Genomic DNA, 15,109 nt, shown 5'->3' with positions numbered 1-15,109 from the left:
CTGCCTTCAGCTCAGGTCATGATCCCAGGGTCCTGGGATCGAGCCCCACATCGGGATCTCTGCTCCACAGGGAGCCTGCTTCCTCCTCTCTCTCTCTCTCTCTGCCTGCCTCTCTGCCTACTTGTGATCTCTGTCAAATAAATAAATAAAATCTTTAAAAAAAATTTTTTTTCTATAAAATTTTATATCTGTATATTCATTAACTATCTCTGCAAGAGTACATTAGACATTAGTGACAGTCTCTGGGGGCGCGTGGGTGGCTCAGTCAGTTAAGTGTCTGGCTCCTGATTTCCACATAAGTCATAATCTCAGGGTCATGGGATCGAGCCCCACATAGGGCTCTGCACTAGGCATGGAACCTGGAGCCTGCTTAAGATTCTCTCTCTCCCTCTTCCTCTGCCCTATACTCCTTCCCTCAAAAAAAAAAAAAAAAAAAGTCTGCAGCACGTGGGTGGTTCAGTTGGTTAAGCATCTCCCTTTGGCTCAGGTCATGATCTCAGGGTTCTGGGATCGAGTCCCTCACTGGGTTCCATGCTCAGTGAGAAGCCTGCTTCTCTCTCTGCCTGCCACTCCCCCTGCTTGTGCTCTCTCTCTCTCTAGCTCACTCGCTCTCTCTCTCTGACAAATAAATAAATAAAACCTTAGCAGGGGAAAAAGTCAGTGAGTCTCCAGTAAAGAACTAAGCCAAGGAGAGGAAGAGAGACTTTTCATAAAATATCTTCTGAGTATTATTGGAATCCTTACCATATGCTTTTATTGCCCATAAAAAAACATAAGTTTTAAAAATCTGTGCCATAAAAAGGCCTACAAAATCCCAACACGTATACCATAAACATATCACACGTAGCATGCTCATTAAAAAGAATAAAAATTACCAAATATCTGAGCCACCTTTATTTTTTTCCAGCGTTAGAAAGGATTGTTTACTTCACACCCTCCACCTGACAACTTTACAGAGAATGTGTGCAGAACGCTAGATGGTTCTCTGCTTACAGGCAGCCCATCCTGTGGAGAACGGTGAGACCTATAATTGCTGAGAAGTTTGTTGCCATTTTCCTGCAAGGCTATGAAAAACTAGATTGGCTTAAAATGTCCCTCAGTCTCTTTTTAAAGATTTTATTTATTTTATTTATTTTTAGAGAGAGAGTGCAGTAGGGGAAGAGGCAGAGAGAGAATCTCAAGCAGACTCCCTGCTGAGCGTGGAGCCTGACGCGGGGCTCGATCTCACAACCCTGAGATCATGACCTGAACTGAAATCAAGAGTTGGATGCTCAACCAACTGAGCCACCCGAGTGACCCTCCCTCAGTCTCTTTAAAGGAAGCCAGGAGGAGGGAGGCTACGGCTGCTATGTTACCCTCGGCAGTGGTTTCAAGGAAGTCTATCTATAAAAGCACTATGGCCAGGCTCCCCTGGGACGGGTCACCCATGCCGGGTCTCCAGCCTTTGGAGCCCAAGCACCCTGGGGATCCCTAAGCCTGGAAGTGGATTTCATCACACACCAAGATGCAGGTGCCAGGCTGGTGGGGGCTCCTGCTCCTCCTGGCATGAAGAGTGGGCTTTGCACACTGGACTGTGCAGGCATTTCTTCAGGGGCTCATGGACAGGCAAGGCCTTACCTGTATGTGTCACCTGGATGCAGGCAGAGCCTGGGGCGGCTAGGGCCCAGAGGGCTGGGTCCACAGGTCCCTGTCCACACTGGCCACTCCTCTGAGCCCCTCACAGAGAGGTGGGCTAGGGGAAGAAGCTGTGATTGTCATATGCCCAGCCGGGCAGCTCCAGAGGGCTCCAGACTGGCCATGGCCACTGGTACTGTTACTTAGACCTTTCAGCCAACAGAGCTAGGCAGCTGGAGCCACACCTAAGCAGCTGCTCCTCTCCACAAACACATGAGGCGGGCCAGGGACCTGAGCAGGAAGATGGAGGCCATCACAGCCACCTAGAAGCCAGAGGTGTCCTCTGGTGGCACAGACTTGCACACCGGGGAGGCCTGTACGTAACACTCCCCTTCTAGGCGCAGGTGAGGAGGCTGGACCCCACCAGCTGGTGACTTGAGTGGCAGTGGAACGCAGTGACAGTCCCCACATTAGTGCCATCATCATGAAAGACTTCGAAGGTGCCATGCGGGGGCGGCCACACATGAGTGTGAGCGCCAAAGCCTTCCCAGGGTAGGCTTGGCATTCCAACCTGCCACAGCCTCACCCTACAGAGGGTGTCCCTGTACCTCCCTGCCCGCCAGGCACAGACCTCTCTCCCACCTTTAAAGCAACTTATTACACTACAAGTCCCATTAGTCATTCCAACATTAGCATAAATAAGACAAAACTTTAGAGGTATGTTTAGGCACCTACAGAGCCTAGACACTTTGATCCTACGTAGACAGACTCGAGCTATAGAACGTCCTGAATTAGGTAACATGCACATGAAACTGCAAATAAGAAAGCAAGAGATGTAGAGGTTCTAAGCTGACCAACAATGACGATCACAGCAAATAACGACATACGACTGTTCATTTATTTCTTCCTTTGTTCAAATACTTAGGGAAGGATTAGTACGTGCCCAGCCCTGGGCTAGGAACTTCTGATATAATGGTCATCATAAACAAACTTGGCTCCTGTTTTCACGGAGCTTAGCCTAGTGGAGGAAACAAACATAAACCAAATCATGAAAAACAGAATTAATGTGTAGCTGAAAATTGGGACCAGTGTTGTGAAGAAAATTGTGCTGTAAGCACTTGAGGTCTCTAAGCAGCCCAGCAGCATGTTCAGATCTGTATTTTAGAATAAAAAAAAAAATCTTGTACTTAACCAAAATTACAGTGCAGAGAGGTATGCAAGGCAGCAGGACCATTACTACATAAAATACAATGTTAACATTCTTCTAATTCTTAGGAAAGGTGCCAAGGAATTTTCAGTGATTAGAAATCCAAGGCCAGTTTTATGGCTGTGCTCCTGGAAGCACTTTGGTCTTGCCAGAGCCCAGGGCCTTGGTTTAGCAAATACAACCTCCAGACACCCCTTAGTAACATCAAAGCCTTTTCCTTGCCTGCCCCCATTCCAGGACCCTGCCAAGACTTCAGAGTCCAGACCATCAGCATCACAGTCAGTACAGCTGGCCACTTGTTTCAAAACAGGAGGGAGACTCCTGATTTACTCACCTGATTATCTAGTTTCAGCTGTCGAAGCTTCATGGTCTCATCTTCAAAGGCACTGTTTAAAAAAAGAAAAAAGAAAAAAAAGAAGCATGTAAAGAGAAAATCCTGTTAAGATGATGTCAATTTCACCTTTTCCAAGTATCTACTCCTTTGGGCTGTTTGGAACCAACTGATTCTACGTTAGGGAAAGCATCTGTGTCTAGATGTTACCCACGCCGACTGCAGGAGGACTTGCCATCCTTAATGCCACGCTTACTCCACAGAGGACCTCAGGAAACTGAAGTACCCAAAGAGTTAAAAACAAACAAACAAACAAAAAAAAACAGATGTGTGTGGCACGTGGGTGGCTCAGTCAGTTAAGTGTCTGACTCCTGATTTCAGCTCAGTCATGATCTCAGGTTGGTGAGATCAAGCCCCACGTGGGCTCCACACTGGCCAAGAGGCCTACTCAAGATTCTCTCCCCACCTCTCCCAACCCCATCCCCCTCCCAAATAATTAAATAAATCTTTAAAAACAACCAAAAATAAATAAATAAATAAAAGGATGTAGGACACAGACCCCCATGCATGCAGGGATTTTTTTTTAAAAACCATATGTTGAGTACTTACTATAGGCCAGACACAGTGAAGTATCTTATATGCATTATTTTATTAATTCCTCAAAACAACCCTCTGAATTGGGTACCATTATTTTTCATACTTTGAAGCTGGAGAAACAGACTTGGAGGGCCATGCATAAGGTTAAACAGCAGAAAGAGACCATAATCCAGGTCTCTTTCCAGAGTTTAAAGTCCACATAAAATTGAAATACATTTGTCTTCTTTTTTGCAGCTAGTTCTAGGAAAGAGAGAATGAGAACTACAATGGGGCTCGGAGCAGGCTGCTCCCAGATATGTCAAAGTGGCACACTGATAATTCTGAAAGAAAGTTTACTTGAGAAACAACCAGTCCAAGCACATTCTGACCCTCTTCTCTGTCCCCTTGAAAGCAGGAAATAAATTTCCCATGTGACAGGTGCCCTCCCTGCACCAGGAGGTAAAGAAACTTCCTTATCACCAGAGAGAGAGAATTCGAAGCCTAGAAGTCAGTGTACACTCACTCATTAGCACCCAAGACTAAGTTTCTTTGTCTTGTCAGTTCTTCACAAATTTATTGTTTCTGTTTCTAAAGGGTACATAAACCACCCGCTTTGGTTATTTCTTAGGCCCATCTACAAGACCTCCATATGTACAAAATTAAATTTTTTTTTTCTCTTGTTAATCTGTCTTATGTCAATTTAATTATGAGATCAGCCGGCAGAACCAAGAAGGACAGGGTAAAAATCTCTCCTACCCCAACAACTATGTATAGTATCTTAGTACAGCTCACTGATTCCCTTAAGATCTAGGAAAGTCATTTAATTTACTTTTCAAGTTTGCCATTAATAAAACATGATGCCAGTCACGCAAAGACACTCTAAGTATGGATGAACAGACAAGACTTAACACCACCAGGAAACAGATTTGTTTGATGGAAGAAAACAATGACGACAAAAATAGAATCAAATTACTGTCTCCAAATCCTTTTGAACTTTTCAAAAACTCTCTCAGAAGCTAGTTCTATTTTTTGAAAAATTTCTAATTTAAGATTTTATTTTGTGACTCAGCATTCTTGGAAAGAGTAAAGTATGAAACAAGGCAGAAATGTTTCTCAATTATTATTATTTGTAATAACTATGATTTGTATTACAAATTTTTACTGGGAGCTTACTGTCAGAAAAACTATAAATACAAGGTCCTTTTTAAGAAGACAGATTCCATGGCTACAAAAGGAAACATGGCTTTTTCTGCATTTGAGGTAAAAAATACCAAAGCATCTATCCGTGGCTTAATGGTTTACCACTCCCTTCACATATTTTAGAAGGTGCATTTTCAATAATGCGTAGCAACTTAGATACATACTATCTCCAAGGCTCCTCCTGCCTACTAACCTGTAAGCAGATTTAATAACCCCTTAGACAAAAATATAGATGACATTCTGGTTCTCTGACAGTTCCCCTCTATTAATTTCCTTATAAACTACATGCTTAAAAAAAAAAAGCTGGGTATTCAAAATAAATCATCTCCTTTTCCCAGTTCAAAAGACTGACAAACAGGGGTGCCTGGGTGGCTCAATCAGTTAAGCATTAGACTCTTGAGCTCAGCTTGGTCTTTTTTTTTTAAAGATTTTATTTATTCATTTGAGAGAGAGAGAGCATGAATGGGGCGAAGAGGGAGAGGGACAGGCAGACACCTCGCTGAGCCAGGAGCCCAACGCGGGGCTCAATCCCAGGACCTGGAGATCATGACCTGAGCCGAAGGCAGACACTTAACCATTTGAGCCACCCAGGCACCCCTCAGCTCAGGTCTTGATCTCAGGGGCATGAGTTTGAGCCCTATATTGGGCTCTGCTCTGGGCGTGTAACCTACTTAAAAAAAAAAAAAGGGAAAAATAAACAAATAAAAATTACAGATAGGATATAACCATGCCTTGACTCTGTGGGCTCCTAACCTTTCCCCTAGATATGTTCCTGTTTTCCTTAGTGTTTTAAATCCTCATTCACATATTTTAAAATCCTAGCTTTATGAATACAGTGCTAGAATATTATTAGTATTCAGTGGACATCAGTATAAATTTGAAAAAATTCTACATAAAACAACTAAGATGGGGCGTCTGGGTGACTCAGTTGCTTGAACGTCTGACTCTTGGTTTGGGCTCAGGTCAAGATCTCATGGGTCGTGAGAACCTGTTAGCCTACATCGGGGCTCTGCACTCAGTGGGGAATCTTCCTGCAGATTCTCTCCCTCTCCTTTTGCCCCTCCCCCCGTACTCTCTTCCTAAAATAAATATAAAATAAAATAACCTTTTTCTTTTTAAAGAAAATGACAAGACAAAAAATTATGAATATACATATGTATAGGAAAAAATATGAATATACAGGAATGGGTAAGGTAGAATAAAAATGCACTGTTATATACTAGTATTTTCAACAGTTACTGCTATGAATCTTGTTTTTCCTCTACCTCACTCTGCTCTCAATACTATATCACAATTGCAAAATCCCCCGGCATGGAAAAGAAATCATCCTATCCCACCACCTTAGCCCATAAACCACACACACACACACACACACACACACGCTAAAAACTTCAATCACGGTAAATTCTGACACACAACTGAAGTCCTCAAACATTTCTCTTGAGGCCTCTAATAGTGAGGAAACCAGGTGTATCTTCAATGCCTATCTTGACACCACTTACTTCCTTTCATCAAGCCTGGGCAAGCTGAACAGACAATTTAAACAAACAGGTTTTGTTTTGACCTGAACAAGAGAGTCACTAAAAAGATGCTACATCATTGTGACATGTAGATACCTACTATACATCAAAGCTACACTTCTTTGAGCTCTAGCTTTCAATTATAATTTAGCAGAAATAACATATTTTATATATTTATATTAATCTAAACTAGAATTTCTAGTCTAACCTGGAAAATGATCTTACTAAATTTGCATTTCCTCCTTTAGTACTCTCTCCTTTCTTTCAAACAAAGTTGTTGAATAGCCAGCCTAAGCAAGCCTGGTTAGTAAATCAACACAAAACAGAAAGAATCCCTACAGAGTAAAAGAAATGGAATTACTATGTTTCCTCCCATTTTTCTCATGGAAAATTTCCCGCTTACTTGACACAAACAGGGAAAATCCTAAACATACATGCTAGAAAAACAGATCCAACATTTGAGTGTGGCACATAATTATGCCCAAAGAATATCATTCTCTTGAACTACTAGTCTCCATTATGTATAGGAGCATAATATATATAATATCATGTAGCATAATATATATATTTAACATATATAATGCAAGGCTCACCACAGTAAGGATAGTCACCATATCCATCACCATAAAACATTATTACAATATTACTGGCCATATTCCCTATGCTATACTTTTTATCCTCGTGCCTTATATTATAACAGGATGTTTGTATCTGTGAATGTTCTTCACCTATTCACCCTATTATTTAATTGAAAGGATTTTTTAGATAATACATGTGTTAAGAAGATAGTTGGTGCCAAACCTTTTTTGTATGATTTTTTCTCTTGCTAGTGTTTTTCTTCATTGATTATAAAAACAATGCATACTCATTTTGTATATTTTGAAAAAATTTATAAAGAAAATGAAAGTCTCTTCATAATCCTACCATCTTGAGATACAATCCCTGCTAACAAGGAAACAAACATCTTTAATGAATATTTTTATAAAGCTTTATATATTTGAAATAATATTTATGCTTTTTGTACCATTTTAACTTAAGATTATATCATAAGCATCTTTTATGTTTTAGGTTTTTGAAAGATAATATTAAGCCGCTATATAATAGTCTATCACATGGACATTTCATAAATTTTTTTCTTCATTTTTTTATTGTGGTAAAAACAGGTACCATGAGGGGCTGCCTGGGTGGCTCAGTGGGTTAGGCCTCTGCCTTCGGCTCAGGTCCTGATCTCAGGGTTCTGGGATCGAGCCCTGCATCGGGCTCTCTGCTGGGCAGGGAGCCTGCTTCCTCCTCTCTCTCTCTCTCTCTCTCTCTCTCTCTGCTTGTGATCTCTCTGTCAAATAAATAAAATCTTTAGAAAAAAAAAAAAACAGGTACCATGAGATGTTACATTTTAACCATTTTTAAGTTCAGTGGTATTAAGTACATTTACACTGTTGTTTGCATACAAATTTTTATAGCAGAATTATTCACAAGAGCCCAAAAGTAGAAACATCTCAAGTGTCCATCAACTAATGAACAGGTAAACAAAATCTCGTTTATCTATACAATGGGGTATTATTCAGCCATAAGAAGGAGTAGCTACTGAAACATGGGAGAACCTGGAAAACATTATGCTACATGACAGAAGCCAATCAACAAAAGACCACACATATTGTATGATTCCATTTTTTTTCAAGATTTTATTTATTTGACAGAGAGACAGAGAGAGAATGAGCAAGGGGAGGGGCAGGCAGAGGGAGGGAAACGGGTCCTGGGATCATGACCTGAGCTGAAGGCAGACGCTTAGCCAGCTGAGCCATCCAGGTGCCCCTATATGATTTGGTTTTTTGAAATGTCCAGAGCAGGCAAATTTATAAAGGCAGAATGTAGATTAGTGATTGCTTACAGTCTTTGGGGGATGATAGCTAAAGGGCATGGAAATGTCTTTTTAGGATGAAAATGTCCTAAAGTTAACTGTGGTAATGGCTGCACACTTTAGTGAATATATTAATAACCAGTGAGGTGTATCTATTTTTTTAAAGATTTTATTTATTTATTTGACAGAGATCACAAGTAGGCAGAGAGGCAGGCAGAGAGAGAGAGGAGGAAGCAGGCTCCCTGCTGAGGAGAGCGCCCAATGCGGGGCTCGATCCCAGGACTCTGAGATCATGACCTGAGTCAAAAGCAGAGGCTTAACCCACTGAGCCACCCAGGCGCCCAAGTGTGTCTATTTTAAAGGGGTGTATCGTATGGTATATGAATTACATTTAATAAAGCTGTTATTATAAAAAAAGTCCATGAGTCTATACTAATTCTAAGTAAATAAATGGTATAACAAAGATCTTTGTTACAGAATAATGCCAACTAATAAATATAGAATGAATAATAGAAGTAGACTATCATGACTTTATAACCACCATATTAATAATAGACTCTTGCAAGAAACATTGATGGATTCTATTACCACTGAGTGAAGCAGGGTAGTCAACACAATCTCAAGTATCTTCCCCACAGATTATATTAATTACAAAGAGGAAAAGGTAACATTACAATGAGGAAATCTGGCAGGTATCACCTTAACCAAATGAAGGGATACAGCAGCTATGAGGGGACACACTGACACATGGTATTGCCTGATGTGATGTACTGAAAAGAATACATACAATATGATATATGCAACATTCCTGCCAACAATGTTTGTTCTAAATCTATTCAAGAGGAAACAAACTAAGTGGAGGGAAATTCTGCAAGACAACTCTCATGATTCTTCAAAAGCATCCTTACCGAGAGAGACAATAAAAACAGCTCTAGGTTAGAGTGGAGGAGATTTAAGAGATTTCTGGCAAGAAAATATAATACAGAATCTTTGAATTATGGATCAAAACATACAGTGAAGACTACTGTGGGTGCACTAGGGATATCTGACTATGAATGGCACATCAGACCAGGATTATCAGTATATTCACATGAAGTGTCCCACATGTGATAATAGTATTGTGGTCTTGTAGGAGAGCGAATAAGGTAGAAATAATGAGGGAACAGGAACTGGGTAGTATGGATAGGGGAGCCACACGTCTCTGAGTATCCATGAGTCTATAATGATACAGATAAATAAATGAATGAATGAATGAATAAATAAACCAAGAAGAAGGTACAGCTCTTCCTTATAGAAAAAAAATATCCAATTAAAAAAGATAAAAGGAATGATGGAAATAAAAAGTCACCAAAGTCAAACACCACAGTAATAATTACTACAGGCAAGAATCATCAATGGCTGCTAAAATTAGTGGGTGAAAATACTATGAGAAACAGGGTATCTGCATAGTCTCAAAGTATCTGCCCATAAGATAATTACTGATTCCAATGGGAAACATTAGAAACTTCACAGTGGAGAAACCTGGAAGACAGGACCTTAACTAAGGGATTAAGATTAACATCAACAGTAAGAAGACAGAACAACATCAATGTTCCTCCTGATATGATGTAGCAAGAAAGGCACAGAATCATGTTGGTAGTGCTTGCCAAAAATGTACAACCTCAATTTAATCATGAGCAGAGAGCAGAGGAACCCAATCTGAGAAACCTGCCAACAAAATAAATGGCCAGTACTCTTCAAAAGGGTGAAGATCAAAAGGGACGAAGGGGAGTGGGAGTTACAGATTCCAGTTAGGGGATGAGTAAGTCAAAGTGATGAAAGGTCCAGCATAGGGAATGGAGTCAATGGTACTGAAACAGCCTTGTATGGTGACAGACGGGAGCTATGCTGGTGGTGAACAGAGCACAGAGTTGTTGAATCACTATATTGTACGCCTGAAACTAACAGAAGACTGTGTGTCAACTATATTTTGATTTTTTAAAAAGCCTCAGGATCAGGAAAGACAAAGAAAGACTGAGACACAACGCAGGTTGGAGGTTGGAGAATACTAAAGAGATGTGACAAGTAAGTAGACTACAGGATTCTGGATTTGGATCCCAAACTATAAAGAGACATTAGTGAGAAAACTGGCAAAACCCCAAAAAGACCTGTGGATTAGTTAATGGTACTGAATCAGTATTAATGTCCTGGTTTTGGTAACTTACAATGATTATGTAAGATATTAACATCAGGGGAAACTTGGTCAAGGAATTCTCTTACATTTTTACAACTTCTTTGTACATCTAATTTACAAGATTGTTTCAAGTGATATACTAAAAAATAACGTTAGTAAGCAGTAACTCTAGGTGAAGGGCATAGGTTATCAATTTACTTCTCTTTCTAGATTTCAGCATATTAAACTTTTTTCAAAATAAGAAATTAGAGGGAAAAAAACAAGGAATCAGACATTTTGTGTAATGTGCATTTCAGAGCACACTTAAAAATCCACATGCCCTTTAATCTACTGCCTAATTTGCACAGACAGTTTGTGTGGAATTTCTAAGGAGATGATACGGAACAATAATCAAATTTGCCTAAGACAAATACCTAAGACACTTAGAGCTTACTTTAAAACATTATTCACTGAATTGCTAGCCTAGAGCTGTACACAACAAACCATGTTGCCAAATAGTTTGAAGCATTTTGTTTTGAAGATTTTATTTATTTATCTGACAGAGAGAGAGAGAGAAAGAGCACACACAGGCAGGGGGAACAGCAGGCAGAGGGAGAAGCAGGCTCCCTGCTGAGCAAGAAGCCCAATGCAGGGCTCCATCCCAGGACTCTGGGATCATGACCTGAGTGGAAGGCAGATGCTTAACCGACTGAGCCCCGCAGGGTGCCCCAAGTTTGAAGCATTTAGTAATGTATCAATGACCTACTAGAGTCTATGATTACTCTACATTTTTAACATTCTTGTCAATTTCTCTCAGCATGCCAAAAAAAAAAAAAAAAAAAAAAGGAATAAAATTTTCTAACACAAAAATCCATTGCTGCTATCCAGTCAGGGGGTGCTTCTTGCTGCCTCCTACATGGGGCCAGATAATAAGGATGCTGTAATCAGCACTTAGCTGCAATTTGGCCAGTGAAACAGGAAGCGAAACAGCCTCCTCCTGTGGTACTGGAGGGAGTAAACACCATCCCTGCCAGGAATGCAGCCTGCTAAGACTTGCATAACTGAAGGCTGTGAGCAGCTCATGGCTTTTCTCATAGTAACTTGAGTGAGCACTTCCTTTACTGATTATATTATGGCTTCATAACTTCACAAATGATACTTTTTAGTCTTAGGAATTAGTTAAGAAGAGAGAAGGAAAGGCTTACTCTATTTTATTTAAATAAATGCAATAAATGCCAATGTGAATTGATAAAGGGGACAACCTGGAAGGCAATTCATTTATTTTAGTTCGAGAAATTCCTAACTGTAAATCTTTAGTCATTAGCTGCCTGTATGAAGTTACAATAAAAACAATTTATGAACTGGTCCAACTCAATCAGAAATACATGTATTATGTGTGATAATGAATTATTAAAAGGTGATATTACAGTAAAGATGGAGGGGAAAAGGTTGAGTAACTGAAGACAAGTAATTATGTAAAGCAATGTCATTTTTTAATTCTTAAATCTAGTCATTATTCACACTTAATCAAAGATTTGATTTAAGTATTGATAAATACCCAGGAATAGAATTACTGGATCATATAGAAGCTCTATTTTAATTTTTTGTAAAGATTTTTATTTATTTGTTTGAGAGCAAGAGAGAGAGAGTAAGTTGGGGGAGGGGTAGAGGGAGAGGGAAAAGCAGACTCCCCTCTGAGCAGCAAGCCTGACATGGGGCTCGATCCCAGGGACCCTGGGATCATGACCTGAGCCAAAGGCAGACGCTTAATGACTGAGCCACCCAGGCTCTATTTTTCCCACTCCCACTTCTGGGAGAAAAACTGTAGGTTTGATTATGTTTACTTAAATATACATACTAAAAATCAATAAAATCAACAAACTGGACTTCATAAAAATAAACGCTTTAGTGAGACTACATCAAAGTAAAAAGTTTCCACACAGCAAAGGAAACAATAAACAGAATAAAACAGAATAAAAAGAACATTCCTCCCTATTGAATGGGAGGAAAAATTTGCAAATCATATAGCTGATAAGGGGCTGAAATCCAAAATATAAAAAGAACTCGTATGCAAAACACTCCCCCAAGAATCTGATTTGAAAACAGGCAGAAGATCTGAATAGACATTTTTCCAAAGACAGACAGATGGCCAACAGGTACATGAAAAAGTGCTCAATATCACTGATCATGAGAAAAATGCAAATCAACACCACAGTGAGATATCGCCTCACACCTGTCAGAGAGCTAGTATCAAAAAGACAAGAGGGGCATCTGGGTGGCTCAGCTGGTTAAATGTCTGCCTTCAGCTCAGGTCCTGACCCCAGGGTCCTGGGATGGAGACTCATGTCAAGCTCCCTGCTCAATGGGGAGCCTGCTTCTCCTCCCCAACTTGTGCATGCACATGCTCTCTCTCTCTCTCTCTCTCTCAAATAAATAAAATCTTAAAAAAAAAAAGATGAAATAAGTGTTGTTGAGGATGTGGACAAAAGGGAACCCTTGTGCATTGCTGGTGAGAATGTAAACTGGTGCAGCCATTGTGGAAAACAGTATAGAGGTTCCTCAAAAAATGAAAAATAGAGCCTGGGTGGCTCAGTCGTTAAGTGTCTGCCTTTGGCTCAGGTCATGATCTCAGGGTCCCTGGGATCGAGCCCCATGTCAGGCTTGCTGCTCAGAGGGGAGTCTGCTTTTCCCTCTCCCTCTACCCCTCCCCCAACTTACTCTCTCTCTCTTGCTCTCAAACAAATAAATAAAAATCTTTAAAAAAAATTAAAATAGAGCTTCTATATGATCCAGTAATTCTATTCCTGGGTATTTATCTGAAGAAAACATGCACCCCATGGTCACTGCAGCATTATTTACAACAGCCAAACATGGAAGTAACCTAAGTGTCCGCCAATGGATGAACAGATAAAGATGTAATGTAGAATATTATTCGGCCATAAAAAGAATGAAATCTTGCCATTTGTGACAACATGGATGAACCTTGAGGGCATTATACTAAGTATCAGAGAAAAGACAAATACTATATTATCTTACTTATCTGTGGAATCTAAAACAAACAACAAAAAACCAAGCTCATAGATACAGAGAACAGACTGGTGGTTGCCAGAGGCAGGTGGGGGGTTGCCAAAATGGGTCAATGGGGTCAAAGGTTATAAAATAAATAAGTCATGGAGATGTAATGTGTGGTTAATAATAACACTGCATATTGGAAAGTTGCTAAGAGAGATCTTTGAAGTATTCATCACAGGAAAAAACAAATTTTATAACTATATGGTTATGAACATTAACTAGACTATGGTGACCATTTCACAATACACACAAATATTGAATCATTATGCTGTATACCTGAAACCAATATAATGTTATATATCAATCATACCTCAGTAAAACATATTTTCTTTTCATCTGTGGCTTTTGTTCTGCAAAAGATACTTGTACGAAACTTAAGCGCCAGCCTCAAACAAGGAGAAAACATTTGCAAAATATGTATCTAACACAGGATTTATATTTAAAGTCAAAAGTAGTCTTACCAGTTTACTAAGAAGACGACCCAATTAAAAATGGGACAAAAGGTTTCAACACCGATTTCACCAAAGAAGAGATACGAATGGTCAATAAGTACAAGGAAAGCCGCTCAGTATGATGAGTCATTGCGAAAATGTATATTAAAACCACAATGCAATGTCAATACATAACCACCAGAAAGGCTAGAAATTAAAGACTGACCACCAGTGTTGGTGAGGATGTTGAGCAACTTGAACTCACATGGCTGATCAACCAGCAGGTGCGTGCAAAATGTGCAACCTCTTTAGCTACTTTCGAAAAACTGTCAAACATATACCCACTATTTGATCCAAGCACTCCACTCCGAAATTCACCTGAGACATGAAGGCGTACGTCCACACACACACACACACACACACACACACAAAGGAAAGAAAAGAAAAAATGTATCTATGGATGTTCAAAGCAGCTTTATTTTTAATTTTTTTTAGCAGTTTTATTTGTATTAACCAAAATGTGAAAGTGACCCAAATGTCCATCATTGGATGAACAGATAAATTTTATGAGAGATACTATCTGGCCCTAAACAGGAGAAAACTATTGATACACATGACAAAAACGGATGAATACCAACACCATTCTGCTGAGGACAAGAAAGAGAACACACTGTAGGATGACACTCACGTAAAGTTCTAGAAGACACAAACTGATCAACAGTGACAAAAAGCAGGGGGTATCTGAGAGTGAGAAGGAAGGACGGATTATAAAGGGACAAAAGGAAACTTTGGGGGTTCATTATCTTGACTGTAGTGATGGTTTCACAGGGGTATACATATGTCAAAACTCATCAACATGTACCGTTTAAGATTTTATTTGTTTATTTGACAGAGATCACAAGTGTAGGCAGAAAGGCAGGCCGGGGTGGGGGGGGGGGCGGGGAGCAGCTCCCTGCTGAGCAGAGAGCCTGATGTGGGGCTGGATCCCAGGACCCTGGGATCATGACCTGAGCCAAAGGCTTTAACCCACTGAGCGACCCAGGCGCCCCATACATGTACAGTTTAAATGTGAGGTTTGATGTATGTCAATTACACCTCAATAAAGCTGTTTTTTAAATCCACCTACAAAGGGAGTTAAACAATAATTC

General features: G+C 40.0%; 1 protein-coding gene across 1 annotated transcript in view; it reads right to left on the bottom strand.

The window, feature by feature from the left end:
* The window catches only part of LOC111159750 (tubby like protein 3), a 30,422-nt gene extending 27,217 nt beyond the window's left edge, over positions 1–3,205 (bottom strand). The window contains exon 1 of the mRNA XM_022522334.1: positions 3,156–3,205. Coding sequence (XP_022378042.1) covers positions 3,156–3,188 — 33 coding nt within the window. The 5' untranslated portion in view covers positions 3,189–3,205. The remainder of the gene's footprint in view (positions 1–3,155) is intronic.
* Positions 3,206–15,109: the final 11,904 nt, after the last annotated feature.

The sequence above is a fragment of the Enhydra lutris genome, unplaced genomic scaffold, assembly GCF_002288905.1.
Source record: "Enhydra lutris kenyoni isolate GAN:26980312 unplaced genomic scaffold, ASM228890v2 scaffoldscaffold69, whole genome shotgun sequence".
Taxonomy (NCBI): domain Eukaryota; kingdom Metazoa; phylum Chordata; class Mammalia; order Carnivora; family Mustelidae; genus Enhydra; species Enhydra lutris.
Note: the sequence above shows the minus strand (reverse complement) of the source record. Positions and strands in the feature narration are given on the sequence as shown.